The following is a 22,557-nucleotide window of genomic DNA, read 5'->3' as shown; positions in this document are numbered from 1 at the left end:
CCCTTTCTCTCTGAAATCAATAAAAATATATTTTTAAATGGTTTCTTACCCCCAAAAAAGAAATTACAGTGGGGCCTTGACTTACGAGTGTCCCGACTAACGAGTTTTTTGAGATACCAGCTGTCTCTCGGCCGAATTTTTGCATTGAGTTGATAGAGTAATTTGAATTAACGAGCTCCTTAACGAGCTCAGTCTCGGAATGAATTAACTCGTAAGTCAAGGCCCCACTGTACATCGATACTGCAGTGTAATATATTCTTGGGAGTTCAGTGTCAGGGATAAGACTTCTTGAAACAGTCTGTTTGAGTTCTGCCAACCATGCATGGACCACAGACCACCACAATGCAAAATTTACACCATTCTAAGGTATGTCAGACTCTAAGGAAGATCATTCTAAGGTATGATCCAGAGCATGGATCACGCTGCATGTGGCTCATTCCTTTCAATTTTTGAGGCTTGAATGTTCATGTGCCTTCAAACAATTCCCTCTATTTTAGGAGGCCTGGGGAGACTAGTGTAAAAGTTACATGTGGTAACAGTAAGGGCTGCAAAGCAAAGCCCTCAAAGGCGGCTCCTAATATCTCTGGATGTGTGTTTTTTTTTGCATGGAATCAACCATGATGATTAAAGTCATTTCAGGAGTAGGTTTCTGGTGACGTAAGCCTATTCTTGTGAAATGCGGTTGTCTTTTTAAGCAGCAAAATTCCATCCTGTCCACCTATATTTTGGTTTGCAGGAAACCCCTTTCCCTGTGGCAGTCGGACTGCTGTCTCACCCCATACAGCTCCCCGTTCCCTGGTCTTAGACAAGCTGTAGGACTTTCCTGAGTTGATATTCTTGGTGTATAAAACGGGTCCAAGGATTTACACCTCATAGGTTTCCATGGGGATAGAAATGAAGGAACATTGTAGAGGGCTTCATAAATAACAGGTGTTGGACATGAGCTCCATTTCCACCTGTCCGCTCTCCTCGCCCGCCGACATTACCATTGACAGACAGCCTGGCCCCTTTTTCTGCTAAGAGACATAAGATAGAGTTGCCGGAAGTGTATTTATGGTCCAAAGTTTTCCCATTGCCCTTGTAAAAGAAATGAAAGAATAGGAAGCAATACATAAATAAAACAGGACTCATAGAAAACATGGACTCTGCAGGCCTCATATTGGCGTATCACCTCCCTTTGTTTTCACTGAATGTCAGCATTAATATTCCAGTACTTTTTAGGGTGAAGTCCAGCCTTTCCTTGAGTATTGTAGCATTTTTTTTCTAAATTAAAAATATTTAATTTGCCTTCATAAGAGTATCCAAACGTTATTCTACATTTGAACTAAAAATGATACCCATGGACCATCTGCCCCCTTGAGGTTTTTAACTATATGTGTACAAGACACGAGAACACTAGGATGAAACATGGGGGGAAAGTAGTTGAGTGTTTCGTTTTCAGATCAACGTGATATCCCTGATCCATTTGGGAATCGCGTGGAGAATGGCTTCATATTCTATGTCTTCGTCCAGATGTTTGACTTCATGTAGATATTCACTAGCTTAGGATTCCAGTATCAGCTCCAAACGATTTTCATCTCCCACCACAAAACCACCGTTTCAGTCCTCTGAACAGTTTGTCTGACTTCAAAAATAGTAACAGAGGCCACCAGCCTTGACCTGGGCCTTTGAGCGATTCTGAGATGCAACAAGCTTTGCTGGAGCTAAAATAAGCCTCTTTGAGCGTGGATTTTGTATCTTTATGTAGGGCAGCTCCATATTCAGTCCAGTCTTGAAGCCTTAAAATTCTTTTGATACGAGTCAGGCCTCTGGGCTGCCCAAATGGCAAAGAAGGGAAGGAAGAACGGAGGGAGGGGAGGAAAGAGAGATAGAGAAAGAAAGAGGGGAGGAGGAGAAAGAAAGGAAGGAAGGAAGGGAGAGAGGAAGGAAGGAAGGAAGGGAAGGAAGGAAAGAAAAGATAAAAGAGGCAGGGATGGAGAGAGAGGGAAGCAAGAGAGGAAAGAAAATACCTTGAGTATACATTTAATCTTTTAGCTGACATGTATGAATACATACACATTTTTTATTGCAAAGTTATTGCCACTTTGACCTTGTAGGCGTTTTATGGGTCACACGATGTTTTTGAGTGTCTGCTACCGTCAAGAAAATGTAGTGGCCCCTAGGATGCTTCCAGTTCATGGAGAGTTAGATTTGAAATTCAGAGCATTTTTCCCACAGAGATCCTGTGACCTGGGAAGGGAGGCCCAAGACCCCTACAAAAGCTAGCATGTGAGCTGAACATACTTCACTCACTCTGGGGCATGGCTGAGCGCCGTATGCTCAGACTCCGGGAGGGGTACAGTGTGCCTCTTCCCAAGTGCTTTCGTTAGGCAGCCTTTTGGGGAGAGAACCTGCAGGGGTGGTGTCCTGCAGAACACACCTCAGGAAGTGTTATACCTACTGATCTCTAAGCCTGTTCCCATTTCTTAGACTCTGTGCTTCATTCCGCTTGTGGTATTTTCAGTTTTAGATGACAGGTGGATGAAAAGACTAGAGCAAAGATGGAATGGGGGTTCCCAAGACAGAAAGCCAGCACCTCCCCACAGGCACGCACCAGGCCTGCTTTGCCTTCTAGACTCGCAGTCTTGTGGCAGCTGATTTCCATTCACATGTCTAACCTGCTGGGCCCGGAGCAGACCTCATAGAACAAAAGGCTTCCCACCTTCCTGGCAGGGGAAACTTAGGGGAAGAGGGAGCAGTAGGATTGGGTAGAAACGAAGGATGTGTTATGAGACTAGATGTGTGGGGTTCAAAACATGGATTCAGCAATGCTCTCTGCCCCTCTCATCTCAAACTAGTGAAGGGGTGTTCCCTGCTGCTAGGATTACAGGGGTTGGGGGGCTGAGGATTTCAGTGGCCACCAGATCCCAAGGCTGCAGTGATCATCCTTCGAAGGCCACGATAGGGAAGGGATATATATATATATAGATATATATAGATATATATATATGTATATTACTCACTTGGTTAGTCCAATTTCTAAGTCAAAAATCGAGGTAGGTAGATCAGAGAGACTTTGATGCATTCTCTGTGGGAGTATTGGGTCTATTTTTAAAAACTGGGAAGGACCTCATTCAATAGTTTTAAAACAGGCAAGGTTGTTTTTTTAAACTTTGTTCATAGCCAGCATTAAAGCCGTGATTGTTGCTAGACCCTCGCTAATTCTCACTTCTCTATAAAGAGTATGTTTGCAGTCTTTCATAGTTTAACCATGCCCATTTCTCTCTTACTTGCAACCCCCAAACTCTGTAACCTTCAGTGTGTAGCACGAGGTCGGCCAAACAAATGGCCAGCCCACTGGTAGGTGGGGGTGAGCCATGGCACCACCTGCAAACAGGGCCTGGGTTCTGCCTGGAAAACAGTTCCCAGCCCTCTCTGCAAAAGAATGAGGGGCCACTAAACCCCAAGGTGGCAGGTAAAGAACAAATAAGACTCTTTCGAGCTAGATTTTTCTCACGCTTTTTTTTTTTTTATATATATATATTTTATTGATTTTTTACAGAGAGGAAGGGAGAGAGATAGAGAGTTAGAAACATCGATGAGAGAGAAACATCGATCAGCTGCCTCCTGCACATCTCCTACTGGGGATGTGCCCGCAACCCAGGTACATGCCCCTGACCGGAATCGAACCTGGGACCCTTCAGTCCACAGGCCGACGCTCTATCCACTGAGCCAAACCGGTTTCGGCTAGATTTTTCTCACGCTTTTAATTATCAAAACGGAAAGGCTTATCCTGATGATGATAAAATTATTCATCTTCATTTGAATAAAGTTCAAAACGTACAAAGAAGGAAATTCATCCACAGTCCCCTGCGCCGTGGTAACCACTGGTAACACGTGGATACATCGTACCTCTGTTGCCCACGCACGTGGACAGATGACACCCAGTTTTGTATGTATACACATGTTTTTACTTACAGTCTTTCCTCTAGTTTTTTTTTAAATGACTCAATCTTCATTTGAAAGGGCTGCCCCGTGTTCCACGTCGAGGCTCTATGCCAGTGGTTCTCAACTTGGGCTGCACATTAGAATCACCTGGGAATCTTTAAAATCCTGGTTTCTGGGCCTCATCCTCCGGAAATTCTGTTTCTTTGTTATGGGGTGGGGCCACAACATTAGTAACAAAGAAATAGAATTTCCAGAGGATGGGGCCCAGAAGTCAGGATTTTAAAAAGATTCCCAGGTGATTCTAATGTGCAGCCAAGGTTGAGAACCACTGCTCTATGCAGAGTACTTAATCAGACCCCTACTAATGAAAAATGTTAAACGCTATAATGAATGTTCTTGCAAACATGCCGTTGGACCCTTGAGCCAAAAAGATTTTCAAACCAGGAGTTTCCCACTGGGGGGTAGGGGAGGCCGGGGGATTGTCAAGAGCGGGGGGGGGGGGGGGGGGGGGGGGGGGGAGAAGACATATGTAATACTCTTTGTAATACTTTAAACAATTAAAAAAAAAAACCAGGAGTTTCCAACACAGACAAATCCTAGTGGTGCCCCAGTTTATATAAATTAATTATCTGGTGGTCAGAGTTTGTCCTAGGGGACAGATTTCCCACGGTCTCTACTATGGTTTTTCTTTTTCTTTTTTAATTTTTTTTCTTTCTTGATTAAGGTATTACATATGTGTCCTTATCTCCCCATTGCCCCCCCCCCCACCCCCACCACTAATGCCCTCACACCCCTGGTGTCTGTGTCCATTGGTTAAGCCAGTGGTCGGCAAACCGCGGCTCGAGAGCCACATGCAGCTCTTTGGCCCTTTGAGTGTGGCTCTTCCACAAAATACCACGTGCAGACACGCACGTACAGTGCCATTGAAACTTCGTAGCCCATGCGCAGAAATGGGTTTTTGGAAAGGAGATAGACAAAACAAGTATATAAGACGAGTGTGGATGGGAGAGTTGGAAGGGGTGACCTCAGCGAACATACCTCAATCAGATTGAGGACGTTTTTAGCAAAGGCCAGCTTAGGAGTAGCCTAATTAAGTTAATAACAATGTACCTACCTATATAGTTTAAGCTTAAAAAATTTGGCTCTCAAAAGAAATTTCAATCGTTGTACTGTTGATATTTGGCTGTTGACGAATGAGTTTGCCGACCACTGGGTTAGGCTTATATGCATGAATACAAGTCCTTTGGTTGATCTCTCCCCCTTACCTCCACCCTCCTCCTCCCCTACCTTCCCTTTGAGGTTTCACAGTCTGATCTGATGCTTCTCTGTCTCTGGATCTGTTTTTGTGGTCTCCTGCTGCTGCGGTTTTTCTAAAGCAACCTCGGTACTTGGGTTCTCACTAGGAAAGAATTCAGAGCAAGACCCAAACTGTAAGAAAACCTTTATTTGGTAAATTACAAAGGTAGAAGAAGTCATGCCCAGAAGAAGTGGGCCTTGGAAACAAGTGATGGCAGTAATAGAAGGGCCCTTGGAGCTTGGGCGTGAGGAAGCTAATGGTAAAGTGCCTGGGGCTGAGCGGGGGAGGGAGAGGGAAAAGGGAAAGGTGTGGCCATGCTCCCGGGAGGGAGGGAGAGCTCTGGGGCCTCCATCCTAAGGGTTTTAAGGGTGGAGATTTTAGGGGCGGTCCCAGGGAAAGATCTCCATCGAATATTCAGCAGCTTTCCAGGTGTGTCCTTGCAGGGTTGTGGTCTCCCCTGTATTGATTGGCCGGCGCCAGGGCAGGGGGTCATTATTCCATGCAGGTGGTCCTGACCTCAGCCTAGGCTGGTTTCCTTGCTTATCTTGGCCTGGAGCTGAAATACAACTTGAGGCCCACATGTTATCTCCAGGGAGGAAAGGTCAGGGGGTCCAAACCACATGCCCAGCCATCTGCTAGGGGAGGAAAAGTCACCCTGGGGGCGAGGTCCCACCCTACAATTGATCTTCGGTTGCTAGGCCCCCCGGGGCTTTTCACCCTGGTGACCCTTTATACCTGGCCCATTGTCCTTGCTCTGCTCACGTCTGTCCAACTGCCTACAGCAGGTACAGCCTGTGACTAGGGCGCAGGAGTACAAAGGGGGGCCGGGAATCTCTCTGTCTCTCTAAGAGCCTCTCCTGCCAGAACCGGTTTGGCTCAGTGGATAGAGCATCGGCTTGCAGACTGAAGGGTCCCAGGTTTGATTCCGGTCAAGGGCATGTACCTTGGTTGCGAGCACATCCCCAGTGGGGGGCGTGCAGGAGGCAGGTGATCGATGTTTCTCTCTCTCATCGATGTTTCTGGCTCTCTATCCCTCTCCCTTCCTCTCTGTAAAAAATCAATAAAAAATATATTTAAAAAAATAAATAAATAAAAGCCTCTCCTGCCCCCCACCCTCCCCGAACCCCCATCATTCAGCAAGCACTTCCTGGGACTGAGCCCTGACACAGGAGGGCAGCTCAGCCCGCATCCATGGGGATGTTCAACTGCAGTCCTGCCTGCCTTACGGGCCCACGGCAAATACAAGCAGCCCACACAGTCTCCAGTTTGCACAACAAAAACAAGGTTGCATTCCTGGATTATAATCAGGATCTATCCTTAAAGTAGGATGGCTCCTCAGCTTCCTCTACTGTAGCAATTCTTCATCCACCGATTAAAGTTCCTGGATGAGGGGAGGGAAGGTCAGTGCTTCGGTGGGCAGTTGTCCCCATTAAATCATGACGCAGAGCCTCTGCTGGACACAGTATTGCCTTAGGTAGGGCCTGCAGGGTGAGAATCCCTGTGCTGGTGGCTCATGTCCAGTCACAAAGGACACCCTTTGCTGTTGGCTGCCTCTCCACTGGTCCTGATGTGAGACCCAGGCAACTGGCATGCCCTACCCCAACCCAGATGCATCGATCTCCCGGAGCTTCTGGGTTTAATGTTTTCAAGTTGTCTTTTTTTTTTTTTTTTTTTTAACAGTTTGCAGAAGTCTTTCAGCTTACGTGTGGTTCTAAGCCAGTGGTTCTCAACCTTGGCTGCACATTAGAATCACCTGGGAATCTTTTTAAAATCCTGATTTCTGGGCCCCATCCTCCGGAAATTCTGTTTCTTTGTTATGGGGTGGAGCCACAACATTAGTAACAAAGAAACAGAATTTCCGGAGGATGGGGCCCAGAAATCAGGATTTTAAAAAGATTCCCAGGTGATTCTAATGTGCAGCCAAGGTTGAGAACCACTGCTCTAAGCTGTAGTGGCCAAGAGCAAGGCCTGCCAGAACTCCTGGACTCCAACCCCAGCTCAGCCAGGTGCTGGCTTCATGAGCAAGTTATTTAACCCTTTCTAAACTTAATTATCCCACAGGCAAAACAGGAATAATAATAGCCCATGGCATGGGGCTGTCAGGATTAAATGAGTCCGCCTGTAGAGTACAGTAGATAACCAATGTTGTCTGGTATTGTCATTAAGTAACTGTTGCCCTGAGTGATTCTCAGAACAACCCAGTGAGGTAGGCACTGCGTGTGTCATTATCCCCGTTTTAAAATAAGGGAACTGAGGCTCGGCGCATGCTCTTCCCAGTAATCACCCCCCCACCTGCACCAAACACCCCCGTACCAAACACGCACACACCTGGGCCGCCTTCTTTCCTGGGTGGTCCATGGAAGGTAGAAAATACTCAAGGCCAATTGCCAGAGTAAGTGTGACTATGGAAAGAGACTCACTGGAAAGGCCAACGCAGGAATTTTCCAATAAGCGAGGAGGGGCAGAGGGAGCCATGGTCGGAGACAGCCGAGTCTCAGCATTTGAGAGACGGGACGTTAGTGAGTTTGCATTTATACCCAAGGGAGGTAGTAACTAGACATGAGAGCACAACTGTGCCACCTAAAAGGCCCTGCTCCGGCTCTGTGGCCTGTGGCCTGTGGCCTGTGGGAAGGGATACCTTAGTGCAGTGATGGCGAACCTTTTGAGCTCGGCGTGTCAGCATTTTGAAAAACCCTAACTTAACTCTGGTGCCGTGTCACATATAGAAATTTTTTTATCTTTGCAACCATAGTAAAACAGAGACTTATATTTTTGATATTTATTTCAGATTTTTAAATGCCAAAGAAAAACTAACCAAAAAAATGAGTTCGCGTGTCAACTCTGACACGCGTGTCATAGGTTCGCCATCACTGCCTTAGTGTTTGCTGTGCCCTGTGACCAGGATGGGTCGAGGCGTCAGCCACTTCCCTGCAGCCAGGGCCACACACAGTTCACCCCACCCAGCTCTGAGACCGAGGCGCCTCCTCCCGCTGCTGGACGAGGGTCCCACCAGCCTTCTTCACAATTGCGTGGTGCTCCAGTGACCTGTGGGTGCTTACACACCACCCCAAAAGTTGATGGCAAAAAACAACACCCTTTCAAAAAATAGATATTTATATGGATTTCAGAGAGCAAGAGAGAGGGAGAGATAGAAACCTCAATGATTAGAGAGGATCATTGACCAGCTGCTCCTTGCACGCCCCCTACTGGAGATTGAGCCCGCCATCCCCCGCCACCCCCCTCTCCCCTCAGAATGTGTCCTGGCCAGGAATCGACCCATGATCTCCTGATTCATACATAGGTTGATGCTCAGCCATGTATGAGTCACGCTAGCCGGCTACAATGCCCGTTTTATTATGTTTACAATTCCGTGAGTCAGGAATCTGGGCAGAACACGGCAGTTCTGCTCTGCTCTGCCTGACAATACCAGGGGCCTCCGCAGGGGTGGCTCAGGTGGCTGCAGGTGCTGGGGCAGCTCGACAGGGGACATCTGTCTGAGCCTGAGGTCCTCCCCGTGTGGCGTCTCCTGCAGCTCCAGTGTCCGGGACACTCCTCCCCTCGGTATGTTGAGCCTGGGCCAGGATGGCTGCTGTTGCTCCCCGGGCAGCCTCCCCACGGCCAGCTCGGACATCCTCGCAGCGTTGCAATCTCAGGTGTTCAGACCTCTCACCTGTGGCTGGTTGCCCTCAGAGCGAGCGTTCCCAGAGGCCCAGGTGGAAGCTGCCAGACTCCCTACAATCTAATCTTAAAGGGCCAGCGTGTCATTCCTGCTGCATCCTGCTATCTGGGAGCCAGCAAAGCCCATTCAGATTCTAGGAGGCGGAGGAGCAGCTGCGCCCTCTCAGCGGGGAATGTGGCAGCGGGCTTGGAGACCAGCGACCACAGGGGGAGGGCTAAGAACATGGGCTTTGTTTGAGTCACAAACATCAGTTCATACCACAGCTCGGTAACCTTCGAGCTGGGTGATGTCAGGCAAGTGTCTTAACCTCTCTGAGCTTCAATTTTTTTTTATCTATAAAATAAGGATAATGATATTCTACCACAGATGCTTATGGTAATGTTACAGAAGACCGGAGAAAAACCAAGCACCGCTTAGAGAAATGGAGCTACACTTTATTATTATTACGCAGAAAAAAAATGTCTTTCAAATTCTGAGCAAACAAAGGAAGAAGCATTCTCTTTTTATATCTTTTGCAGATAACTTGTAACCTTGAGTACATATTATATCTAACAAACACCTGGCATGAGAATATTATCAGTATCAGTAGCAGTGTGTCAGCCCCTTCCGTTAGCTGGTCTAGCTTGCAAGGTCAGACAGTTAAGTTTTTATCTTTTTCTATTATTCAAACTAAAACGGCTATTTTACAGAATAAGGGACTATCTAAAAATAGCAGAGAATTTCAAACAGCAGTTTTTATACAAAGTGGAGGTTACTATGCTTCAGTAAGACTTAATGAGATCATTGTAGGGCTGTGCACAGTGCCTAACACCAACTGAGTTCTCCCTGCGTAGTAGGCACACTACGTAGAGTAATCACTTAGTAGTGTTACACCTCTGGTTTGCCATTTTGCTATTCTTTCATTCTGCCAGCATCTGCTTGGTGCCTGCAGTGTACCAGGCACAGGCTCGGGCTCAGGCCTCCCCACAGGGGCAAGGACAACATGTTGCAAACAGAGACCAGTTGGGCTTTCAGGTTTTTAATTAGTTCCTGGTGTTAGAAAGCGGTGTCAGTGGGCTAGCCAGTGCCAGCTGGCATCGTTAGGGAAGCAAGGGCTTGTCACCTACGCCTCTTGGATATTTCAACATTATCTTTGGCCTCGTCCCAGTAGAGTCCCCTGCTCTCTCCCCTTTTTAAATGTGTGTGTGTTGGGGGCGGGGGGGGGGGGGGCTGTTACTAAGGAGAAGCAGAAGAAATGAGTCTGCCCCCGCCCCCACCTCGGGTCGGAGTGTATCCCAGGTCCCATCTGACCAGCATGTGTCCGCTCAGGGCCCTGGCATGTTGGTGGCACAGCACTCAGCATGCCACCAGCTGCTCCTTGCACCGCGTACCCATGGGCCCTCCCTGACTTCCGGAATCCATACCTCACACACCGGGAGTGTGCAGGAGGCAGTGTGTGAGGTATGGATTCTCATACCGGAAAGGTAACAATGCCCTGTATCCGATACATAATCATGAAAGAAGAACTCTGCAAAGCATTCTAAAATAAAGCAGAAAGCCAGACGTCAGGGAGTGCAGGCCAAACCAGGAGAGGCCATTTGGCAGGCAACCCCCGCCCCACAGTCTGGTCTCCGTGTCTTTATTTGAGCAGCTTTCTAACACCAGGAACTAATTAAAAACGAAGGGGCAGAGCTTCTGACCCAGCACTTTTCGCAACCTTTACATGTCCCATAATAGGCCTGTGAAAAATCGCACTTGCTCAAGTGACCATCTTTGACTTCCACGTGAAGACACTGGAGCTTTAAGGAGCTCCCACTTGGAGGAACTTGTTTTTAGGTTAGTGATAAAGGAGTTCACACTCAGGAAGCTCGCCGTTCCCGCATCGGAAAGCTGATGGTGTGGAATCCCGGAATCGCCGGCTTCCCCGTACTGACCCAGAGCACAGATGTCTGCTACGTATCCCTGACAGCTGGACTTCACCCATCTCCATGGTAGACAACCAAGTCCAAGAGCCCACGACTTCCTGCGGAGACTACAGAAGTCAGCAGCCCCAGTCTGCCTTTCAGAGCCCAGGAGTGTAGGCAGTGGGAGGGCTCAGCCCTCCTCCACTATCATTTGTTGGTGCCTTACTCATTTTCCAGTCTGACTCATCCTTGGAGGCAAACTGGATCGGTGTTCATTGCAGGAAGTGCCTGGCTGGCTGTGTGAGGTTCACCGTCTCCAAGCAGCCCACACCCGTCCTGTGGGGCCATCATTTCCCAACAGGTGGCTCCAAGGAGAAGACATTCTCTGTCAAATTAACTCTCGCGCCCAAAGGCGTTTCTTCCGTTCAGGTCTAAGACCGAGTCAGTCTGGCATTGGTCGGAAATGTGGTCGATCCAGAAACCCACAGCCCTTCCACGTGGCTTCTGAAAGCCATCCTGCATTACCCACTACGTCTCATCAAGTGGGATCAGCACCGAACAGTCCTGAGACTCATGGGAACTAAGTTATTCTCTGTGCTCAATTGGGGGGAACGGGGAGTGAGGGGGATCGGGGGATAGATCGCATAAGCAGAACGCTCTTTCTGTGGTTTTAAAAAACTATGAACAGATGTCCAGGGACATTCATCAGAATGAAAACTTGGGACAGACTGCTCTCTGTGACCAATGGACGCCTCCTTTGAATGGGCTGTGACTTCAGGGGGTGTTGTCCAGACCCTGCCTCTTTGGGGTCAGACAGTGTCCTGTTTTCTCGGGGAGAGCAGGCAGGGTGGAGCTATTCTCAGAAGAGAAGGCAGAAATCAAAGATTCACACCGGGAGAAGAGAAAGGGAAGCTGGAAGTCGCCTGGAGGGAGTGATTGAAGGTCTGAAGGAAAGAGCCTTCCTCCCGGCCGCCTGGGCACAGAGCTGGGGCCTAACAGAATCTCCTGTCTCTTGCTGATTTGATGATAAAATATGGAGTGGACCCCCCGGGAGAGCAACCGCCTGGAGAAGTAGATGGATAATTGGCTCTGCTGGCGTGCTCGCTGCTGGGCCTGTGAGCCACCCGCCAGCATGACTAACGCCTCTCCCTCCGCCTAAATTAGATTCTGATTGTGTTTCAGAGATGTTCACTGAATCGCAGATGTTGGAGGTAAAAAGACCCAAACTTCTGAGGAACACCTCCCGTGGAGCCTGTGGGGTTGTCACAGGCACGGCTGGGCACTCTCAGGCATCAGGCCAGGGGAGCCCCCTCCCTTCCCCGGCCTGGGGAGCAAGCCAGCTGCCCACGGTGCGGGGAGGGGGGGCTCTGAATGGAGCGAGCAGGCTCAGGCCAGGGGGTGGGGGCGGGGGCCTGCTCCCAGTGGGGAGAAGTGGGAAGTAGGCTGCTTAGCTCGGCTGGCTGTAAGCAAGTGCCTGGCATCAGTGACTAATTCCTGGTGCAGACCCTGATTTGGGCCCGGAGTGTCCCCTTCTCCGCACATTTGCATACTCACTGCCAGGACAGGTGGAGTGGTTCAAGGTCCCCGCCGGTTCACCCCCACAGGCTCCTCAGCCACTGGACTTCTCCAATCTGCACTGAGCCATCGTAAACGCTTCCTGGTTTCTCTTGCAGAATTTAGCCTACGAAATCATCCTGACGCTGGGACAGGCATTTGAAGTGGCTTACCAGCTCGCACTGCAGGCGAGAAAAGGGGGCCATTCCTCCACGCTCCCAGAAAGCTTTGAAAACAAACCCTCCAAGCCCATCCCCAAGCCCCGCGTCAGCATCCGCAAGTCCGTGGTAAGTAGAAAGGATGCAGATGCTGGGGAAACCTGGACCAGAGGGGAAGGGGCTGCTCCCCGGGTGCCTGCGGGGAGGGGTGCCGGTGACACTCAGGGCCTGCCTTTCTTCACCTTTTCCGTGGCCTCCTCCCGGCACATGTCTGCCATCCTCTCAGCCCAGTTCCTGGAAAGCAGGGGGGACCATCTGCCTGAACCTGCGGGCTCCCGAGAAAACACCACCCCCTCTGTCTCCTCTGGCAGCCAGGAGGGGCTGGGCCCTGCTGCTGTCCTTGTGCATCTTTTCTGAAGGTCCCAGTGTGGGAACAACGTTCCCTGAGCCTCCGGGAGCCGTCCCACCCGGGGAAGCCTCCTCGAGCCCCTGGCCTGTAGGGAGGTTGGCAGAGGTTCACGGTGAAGGTGACTCTAACCCAGAGGAAGCTGGATGCACAGGCCTTGGGCAGTCGGAGCAGAGCTGCACCGACTTTTGAGTTTGGGGTTTGGGGAAGTCTAGATGGCTGGCCCCTGGCCCCTCCTCCTGGTCCTCTGCCTTCCTCCAGGAATCTTCTCCCCTGCCCTCCCAGGAGCTCTGCAGACACCCTGTCTTACAGACTTGCATGCCTTCGGAGCGCCCTCCTCTGGTAGTAGCAACACCCAGAAGAGGAATGCTCCCAACCGGCTTCTGCTTCATATGGCCCCCTAGAAACGCGGGGCAGGCCTGTCCTTCCATCTGTAACTCCCTCCCCTCCCACCAACCCCTGGCCCCAGGGCCCTGGGGGAGATTTCTAATGCTTGTGGAGAGGCACCTCTCTTTGTGACCTTGTGATAACCTTTGTGACCTTGTGGGTTCTTGTTGGCAATCTTCCTTTTGGCCTCTGCTCCTGTCACCATTCTCGGCAACATCAATGTCCCTGGGGTGGTCCCTGCCCCGGGCCTCTGTGTTCCTTGTCAGCTCACTCTGGGACCTTGCCTCCACCCCCCTCAGCCATCACTCCATGCTCAGCCCTCCTTGCTGATCATCACCAGGGACTGGGCGCCTCTGAAAACCTGTCCTTCACGCCCTGCCCCCTGATGCCCTGGTCCTCCCTCCACAGCCCTTCCTCCCCTTCCCGGCCCGGTCCTGACACATTCCCAGAACTCAGAACTCCAGACTCACCAGGTCAGATTTCTTCAGCATTTTACAGACACCTGAAACGGGGTATGTCCAGGGCAGGATGGTTGGTTCTCCCCTCGAGGTTGTTTGTGATCTTTCCCAGCTCGGTAAATGACACAACCATTCCCCACGGTGCTCCAGCTGTAAATCTAGACGTCACCCTGGACTCCTGGCTTCCCCTCGGCCTGCGTCCAGCCCATGAGCAGCTTCCGTCCACTCAGCCTCTAAAACGTGTCTCAGATCTGCCCACTCCTCTCCTTTCCTGTCACTCTTCTCACCCCATGAGGGTCCAGCACCGCTCCTCCCTAAAACTACAGGAGAACACCTCCTAGCAGACCCCCGGCCGCCACACGGCACCTAGGGTCTTCTCAGATCATAGATCAGAGCCCGGCAGGTGTGGCTCAGTGGATTGAGCGTCACCCCATTCACCAAGAGATCACCAGTTGGATTCCTGGTCAGGGCATATGCCCGGGTTGCAAGCAGGCTTGATCCCCAGGGGGCGTGCAGGAGGCAGCTGGTCAATGTTCCTCTCTTATCAGTGTTCCTATCGCTCCCTCTCCCTTCCTCTCTCTCTAAAATCTTTTTAAAATATTAAAAATAACAAGCCCATGGGTCAGATCATGGCACCACTGCCCAGCTCCCTAAAGCCTGACTTCCCACTGTCCTTCTCTCTGACGCTTAGGCCTTTCTGTTCCTGGGAGACAAAGCTCACTCCTACCCAAGGCCTCTGTCCCGCCTGGCCTCGTGTCCCCCTGATTTCCATGTAGCTGACTCTGTCATTCAGATCTCAGTACATGAGGGGGCTTTTTCTGGGCCACGCTCCCTCGTCACACTCAAGCTTATCTTCTGCTCTTAATTCTGTGTAGCATTTATAAATGGAGATTTATTGTCTCTCTTCCCCTACAAAAACTATGAGTTACATATCCAGGAATTTTCAGGATCCTTCTGTGGTTTCTGTTAGACTAGTCTATGCATTCTCGTGTGGGCTGTAGATCAGTTCTGGGCAGGCGCCTCTGGTCCCCATAGACTCAGCCGGAAGAGCACTGAGGGCTGAGCGCTCTGCGGGCTCATGGAATCCACCTGGGAGCTTCACTGAGCAATATGAAAACACACAGTGACAGCACTGATGTGCGTTAAGGGCCTCAAGGCCTCGACCTGCACCTGGTGTCCGTGTTCCATGTCCCTCGGCCCCAGTCGTTTATTGCTGAGAAATAATCCGTGATTCCTGAGAATAGGTGACCTGCTCCCACAGCCTTATGGAGATGCAACCAAATCACGTGGGAAGGTAAGCGATGGGCATGGATCTCAACCTCCGCAGGTTTCAAAGCTCACTGTGCAAGAGCAATGGGAGAGGCCTCCCCTCCGTGCCCTTGCCCAGGGTTGCTGAGCAGAGCCGGGGGCCAGAGCCAGGGGCAGACTGGGAAACACCCTTTGGTGTTTGGTGAAGAACTCGCCCCAGGCCCTTCTGAGAGCTCATGGCTTTGCATGCACAGGGCTAGGCCAGCTTTAACCATTCTCCAGCTCAGCCTGACCTGGCCCTGCTCACCTCCCCCTGCAGGTGTCTCCCCTCCTGTCTCCCCCTCTGTGAACTGACTACAAGCCCTAAATGGGCCACATTCCCTTCCCTTGGGGACTTTGCCCAAGCTGTTCCCTCTCCCCTGCCTTGGCCAGGCCGACCCTCGCTTTCCTTCAGCTCTCCATTTAGACGTTATCCCGTTCTTTTCATGTTACCCCTTCAGCAGGTATGTATGATGTGCCTACTGTTAACTGGGTTGCCGGGAGCTTTTCTAGGTAGTGAACGGAACAGACAAATAAACAGATGCGACAGGATGTGTGTGGCGAAGGATTACACAGAATAGTAAGAGGAGAGCCAGCAAGCTGGGGCGCTGTTTTGGATGGGCCCACGGTGAGGAGGTTGATGTTCGAGCCGCCACCTGAATGACGTTAGGACATAAAGCAGACAGGGGTCTGGAGAGGAGCATCCCTCAGAGCAGACGGAGCAGCCAGAGTGGCAGAGGCCCTGGGCGAGGGCTTAGTGCTGGGGGAGCAGCAGGGGGGCCGATGTGGCTGGAGCGAAGCAAGGTAGGCAGGCAGGGCCACCTGCAGGTCACCTTGAGGACTTTGGGTTTATTCTGTGATGGAAACCATTGGAGGCTTGAGAATTAGGGAGTGGCATCACCGCCTCCTGCAAGTCCCCCTGGTTCCCTGACGTGGGGTCCACAGAGCACCCTTCCCCCTCCCATCTCACCTCTCAGTGTTGAGTGTTGCCCTGTCCGCTCCCCAACGGTGTGCCTTCAAGAACAAAACCCACATCTCATTCCCCGTCCCTTCTCCAGTGCCTTGCACACGGTCCATATGCACTAAATGTGGTCGAAAGAGCAAATAAATGATTCTCACAGCCAACAGCCCTGAAGTCCTGCTGGGGTGGTGTTGGCCCCTGAGTAGTGGTAGGTTGCGTGCTCCCACCCCGTACAGGTACCACATAACAGGCATCAGCCTTTCTCTCTCAAAGCAGATCGACCCTTCTGAGCAAAAGACTCTGGCCAACCTGCCGTGGATCGTGGAGCCGGGACAAGAAGCCAAGAGGGGGATTAATACCAAGTATGAGACCACGATTTTCTGATACTCACCGTCCTCCCGCCCTCGTGGTGCCTTGCACGCCGAGCAGCCCGGAGCAGGCTTCCCTTCCCGCCTCCGTTCCCACCCAGCCCAGGAGGGAGACTGCTCTGTTTGTGTGGCCTTGTCACAGGCGAAAGGCCACTGGCCATTCCTGGGGACGTTCTTTCTGCACCAGTGACAGAAAGCGCAGCCGAAACCCTGAGAGGCACGAGCTGAGATTTCCGCGGGCTCCCGACTCCCCTCCCTGTCACCACCCAAGGTATTTCCAGTGACTTGGCCCCCACACTTGCTTTGCTGTCGTTGGGGATAAACATCTCTTTAAAAAAAAAAGTGCAGGGGATCTCTAATACTGCCTAAAAGTATAAAAATCTTGGGTTTTTCACTGTCCACAGTTTTAAAGGTAGAATCAGAACAGCCCCCACAAAGCATCTGTAAAATCATTCTATCACTGCGCATCATTTCACGCAACAAAAACCACCCTCCATAGTGGCCAGGAAACCCTGCCTCCCAATTTCTATATTTGTGGTTTTTTATGTCATCAACTATGTCGGCTAAAGAAAACCTTCACATCTACGAACTGATTCAAAATTTACGAATGCTTTAAAGCAGAGAAATTTATTATGCACAGGAAAATGTGTCTTGTATTCAATATTTTTACTAAAAAGATGTTTCATTAATGCATTGATAAGCAAACGAGGTTAGTTGTGAGGGATGTTCCCGGTTTCATTTCAAGTAACTAAATCTCTACTGCTACGTACGACCAAGAAGGTAGGCTGAGCGTGGGAAGGTCCTGGGACTCTCCCCCGGGCAGGAGATTCGGGCAAGCAGACGGGGATCCCACCCCAACTGCTGACGCAGCCACAAGCCTGCAGAGATTGTTTTTTTAAATCTTCACCGTGTTTTAAAGAACATGTTAAAATAAAAAACTAGGGCTCCTGCTGTCAAGATTTCTGTCATGGAAAACTTGTTTGAGAAAGGTGTTAATAAAATTCTATTGCAAAAATTTGTTTTCTAGAAAAAATAAATACAAAAAAAAAAAAGAGATTCCAAAGTAATAAAACTCTTTTCTTGACACAGAAAAATAAATAATGTTTGCTTACTATTTGATTAAATAAAATTTACTTACATTTCATTAAGCTATTTTACTTTTTTTAATGTCTCTGTGGAGTATTTGTATGATAAATACCATAATGTATATTTATGTAGAATCAAATTATATACAGTATCAATATCATTATAGAAAAAAAATAACGTTTTAATGTATATTGTTCTAACTGATCATATTGTGAATCATTTTGAAGTTCACTATAGAAATATTGATAAATTGTGGGACTGTCTTAATGTTGCTTTTTTTTAAAAAATAATTAACCGATATGATTTTAAACCTGAGAATATCAGTTACATTCATCAGTTGGTGAGTTTTGGAAGATAACTACATTTTATTTCAAACTGACACATGTATGTGGTTTCAGTTCAGTGTGGAAGAATTTTAATACAATATTAAATTACTTGAACTGAACAGTTCCTTGTACATATTTTGCCTATTCACTGTCGATATGTATGTAGAAAATGGAAAGTAAAATAACACATCTATGGTACCAAAAGGAAACTGTATAGGAGCAAAGTGAATAGTAGCTTTGCCGAAACAGAAACATACGTGTAAATATGCTTGGGCTTCCAGTTATAAATTTTGTAATTTTTGTCATTATTTATATCCTGTAAAAAAGCACACAGAATAAAAAGGAGATTGTACAGCCGCCGGTGCCTGGCATTGTTCTGTGAGCACTTCCTGCTTCCATTTAGGCGGGGAACCAGAGGGCCAGCCCTCTCCGCGTGCATAGCCGAAGGGATCTTTACACGGGCACAATAATTGAGGAAATCTGCTCATCTCCAAGTTCAACCTGTCTGAAAAGATACAGTGGCCTTCACAGCTTGAATTTCAGCCAAAAAGCCCCCGTTGTCTTGGTTGAAATATTAAAGTGGGCTGTGAGGAGAAATTGCCAAAACAGAAATTTCTAAAAGAGGAAGTGACCACCAACTGGGTCACTTTTATAGGATCACAGAGATGGCAGGTTGGGTAAAGCATCTGCGTGTTTGTCTTAGCTCAGGCTGCCATCATGAAATACCATAGTCTGATGAGCTTAACCAATACATTTAATTTCTTACAATTCTGAAGGCTGGAAAGTCCAATGTCAAGTCCAAGCCCGCACAGTGGTTTTCATAGAAGGCACTTTCTCTTGGCTTGTAGGCGGCCGCCATCATGCTGTTTGCTCACATGACCTCTGTGTGTGTGAGCCCAGGTGGGGAGCAGCAAGCTTGCTGGTGTCTCTTCTTACAAGGGCACTAATCCCATCATGAGAGCCCCACCCTTATGACCCCATCTAACCCTAATTATCTCCCAAAGGCACATCTTCAAATACTATCACATTGGAGGATTAGGGCTTCGACATGTGAATTTTGAGGGGACACCAACATTCCATAGCAACATTCATCAATCCTTTCATTTTCCCTAAAACGCATGTGCCAGCTGTGAACTGAGTGGTTAGAGACACACCGGGAAAGATCAATGGTTCACATTCCATACCCTGTGGCTTTCAGATCTCTCCACAGCTGGATCCAAGTCTGTTACTCTGCAAAACACATGCCAAAGCAATCTTGGGGCACTCCCAGCCTGACATGCAGAGGCCCGGGGCTTTAAACCCCAAAGAGCTAAAACCATCCTGCAATGGGGTGGCATTCACAGAGGCAGAAGGGCGGGTTTCCTGAAGGAAGGTTTGGGCTAGAAATTTAGATGGTAATGCTTCAATTGAGCTACTTTGGCCCTTTATCTTTGCTAACCAAAGGTCAGTATTGCTTTTATTCATTTTCTCCATGGATCAAATGCTTATTTGCATCATTTATGGCCCCAGCACAAAGCGGATGGCACACTCCAATTAGGATCATTTAAGAGTTTAATAAATAAAATACTAACATAGGTGTGGGCAGCCTGTAGGGTAACAGAGGGGGTAGAGCAGTGTCCCTGGGCTGGTGATGGGCTGAGAGGGAATGGGAGAGGAGGGGGCTGCATACAGGTTGAGGAATGTGGCCTGGTGCAGGGGCCCTCAGCAAGAGAGCCATGGATTAAAATACTTTTATCTCAGCCCTGGCCGGTGTGGCTCAGTTGGTTGAGTGTTGTCCTGTGTACTGAAAGGTTACTGGTTCAATACCCTATCAGGACGCATGCCTGGGTTGCGGGGTTCCATCCCCGGACTGGGTGTGTATGGAAGGCAATCAATGTATGTTTCTCACACTGATGTTTCTCTCTCTTTCTCTCTCTAAGCGGGTGAGGATTAATATATATTTATATGGCCCTGACCAATTTGGCTCAGTGGATAGAATGTCGGCCTGTAGACTGAAGGATCCCAGGTTTGATTCCAGTCAAGGGCACATGCCCGGGTTTCAGGCTCAATCCCCAGTTGGGGGCATGCAGGAGGCAGCCAATCAATGATTCTCTCTCTCCCCTCCCTTCCTCTCTGAAATCAATAAAAATATATATGTATCCTGATCTCACTCTCTACCTTCCATTCTGCATTACCTGAACCCACGGATGCCAGAGGGCGGAGGCCCACTGGTATGGTCTACACAGGGCAGCCCCTAGCCACCAATCAGGACTGGGAACAGGGAGGAGTGGATCTAAGTGGCAAACAGAGAGCGAGCCCCCACGTATCAAGAAGGGATTTGAGCTAATTTTCTTGAAGGGGAAATCTGACAAGTTGGTAATTGCCATGTCCATGGGCGTGAGGATCCTTGAATGCTATTATTATTCCAAAAAGGACTTCAATTCAATCACTCCATTAATTTTTTTCTCCTTAAATTATATTCTATGACAAATTTGGGTAAATGAACCCTATGAAAATTATTCCTGGTTAGTTCATTAATAAGTCATGGAAGTGATTTTTCTCAAGACACCAGATTTTTTGTTGGAATACTTGGGAATATTGCTGGTGCATATCACGTTTGGATGTGATGGGGCGGGAGACAGGCTTAACGAACACATGGCCAAATCCCCAAAAATCAATACAAATTCACAGTTGGACCAAATAACATTGCGTCTAAGCTATTTCTGAAAAGAAATGAAAATTTGATAAGTGGGTGAACCTCCAGAGTTCTTGCTTCTTCACTGAATTGGAATATGATGTCTGTGTTCAGAAGGCTATATGGAATAAAGCCTTTTTTTTTAACATTAAGTTTTTCAGTTCTCTTTTTTTATACAAGCTCTTCACTGAGTATGTTTCTTATGAAAATTAAGCGATCTGACCGTTATAACACATTTTTTTAAATTAAATATTGTTTAAAGTATTACATATGTCCCCCTTTTTTCCCCCATTTACTCCTTTTTTTTTTCTCTTCAGAGCGTTCATTGACTCCTTTGAGCCTTCCCCTGCTTCCCCCGACCCAGGCCTTCACCACCCTATTGTCTGTGTCCATGGGTTATACATATATGCATACAAGGTCTGTGATTTCTTCCTACTACCTTCTGAGATTCCGCAGTCTGTTCTATGCTTCTATGTCTCTGGATCTATTTTGTTCATAAGTTTATTTTGTTCATTAGATTCCACGTATGAATGAGATCATGTGATACTTGTCTTTCTTTAACTAGCTTATTTCACTTAGCATAATACTCTCCAGGTCCCTCCATGCTGTTTCAAAGTATACACATTTTCTTAAAATAAGATTGGGTAAGCGCCCAGCACAGGCCAGCAGAGTCGCGCTGCACCATGGTGCTCCATCAGGTGCCCTCACCCCTGGACCCCACACCCATTTGCTGCTGTCGGAGCAAACATGTGAACCCAGGCATCGGCCTGCCCCGGTGGCAGAGTCCTGCTTCCACAGAAACCAGCTCCAAACAGGCAGAGGATTTCCTTAGCCCTGTCGAGTAATGACCATCGTGCACACTGTGAGCTTCCCTTGGTGCCCTCAAATCAGAACTTTCTTTTTTTGTTGTTGTTAATCCTCACCCGAGGATATTTTCCCATTGATTTTTAGAGAGAGTTGAAGGGGGTGGGGGGGGAGACACATCAATTGGTTGCCTCCTGTATGTGCCCCGGGATGGAACCTGCAATCCAGGTATGTGCACTTGACCGGGGATCAAACCTGAGTCCCTTCTTTGCTAGGGCCAATGCTCTAGCCACTTAGCAACATAATCCAGGGCAACCAGAACCTACTTTTGGTGGTGGGATTAATCCTAAGACTTTGGTGCTGACCTGGGGAACACCAGTTCTACGTAACTGTTTCCTGTCTTCATCTCAAGCCCATGTGCTCACTCAAAACTCACTCTGAGCTCAGGGTGGCGCCACTGTACTTAGAGTTGTGAATGCAGAGCCAATCATCCCCACCCAACATACTGCCCTCTGTGTGTAACTCCTAACAAATCACAGCTACAAATTACCGCCAAAACAATGTCTGCTTTCCTCTCTAGAACCCCAGAGACCTGTGTAGTAAAAGCTGCACAGGCATTCCAAGAGTAATGACCACCAATGCAAACACTTACACATACATCAGACTGAATAAAGATTCTCCAGGGGCGTCACCCAGCTGAAGGTGACAGCTGAGGTTTTGGGTTTGTTTTTTTCTAAATATATTTTTATTTCAGAGAGAGGGAGAGAGAGATAGAAACATCAATGACGAGAGAGAATCATTGATTGGCTGCCTCCTGCATGTCCCACACTGGGATCGAGCCTGCAACCTGGGCACATACTCTGGGAATCAAACTGTGACCTCCTGGTTCATAGGTCGACGCTCAACCACTGAGCCACGCCAGCTGGGCAAGCAGCTGAGGTTGACCCATTGCTTGGCTCAGACGCCTGAGGAGCACACGCGTCGCACACCAGACTTCATGAGCACAGCGGAGCTAACATGCACCTTCCAAGTCCTGCCATTTAGGAGGACTCTCAGTGCCACAGGGAGAGTCAGTGGAGATGGGTCTCTCACAGCCACTCAGATCTCAGCCTGGGATGAGAGCTGGGCAGAGCAGTCCCGTCAGTGCTCCACTGAGCTGGCCTTGAGTCTGTGGCCTCCATCGAGCACCCCTACAACTGCTCCTGGGGAGCCTGCCGCCCCCATCTTACTGCCTCTCGTCAATAAGACACCTCTGGAGGGAAGTCAAGACGCCTCCACGTAAGAAGCAACATCAGCTGATTT

The 22,557-nt window shown here is 48.8% G+C and overlaps 1 protein-coding gene across 7 annotated transcripts in view; it reads left to right on the top strand.

Moving 5' to 3' along the window:
• The window catches only part of ANKS1B (ankyrin repeat and sterile alpha motif domain containing 1B), a 792,232-nt gene extending 774,098 nt beyond the window's left edge, over positions 1–18,134 (top strand). For 4 of the 7 annotated variants that reach the window (XM_070410887.1, XM_070410885.1, XM_070410883.1 and 1 more), the window contains 2 exons: positions 12,460–12,627; positions 16,271–18,134. In XM_070410887.1, the coding sequence (XP_070266988.1) occupies positions 12,460–12,627; positions 16,271–16,381 (279 nt within the window). In that variant the 3' untranslated portion in view covers positions 16,382–18,134. The remainder of the gene's footprint in view (positions 1–12,459; positions 12,628–16,270) is intronic. The other 3 variants (XM_070410886.1, XM_070410884.1, XM_070410889.1) reach the window with 1 other exon arrangement.
• Positions 18,135–22,557: the final 4,423 nt, after the last annotated feature.

This window comes from Myotis yumanensis, unplaced genomic scaffold, assembly GCF_028538775.1.
Source record: "Myotis yumanensis isolate MYYU_CA2020_CCGP unplaced genomic scaffold, mMyoYum1.0.hap1 SCAF_3, whole genome shotgun sequence".
Taxonomy (NCBI): Eukaryota; Metazoa; Chordata; class Mammalia; order Chiroptera; family Vespertilionidae; genus Myotis; species Myotis yumanensis.
This window is presented reverse-complemented; position numbering and strand designations above follow the sequence as displayed.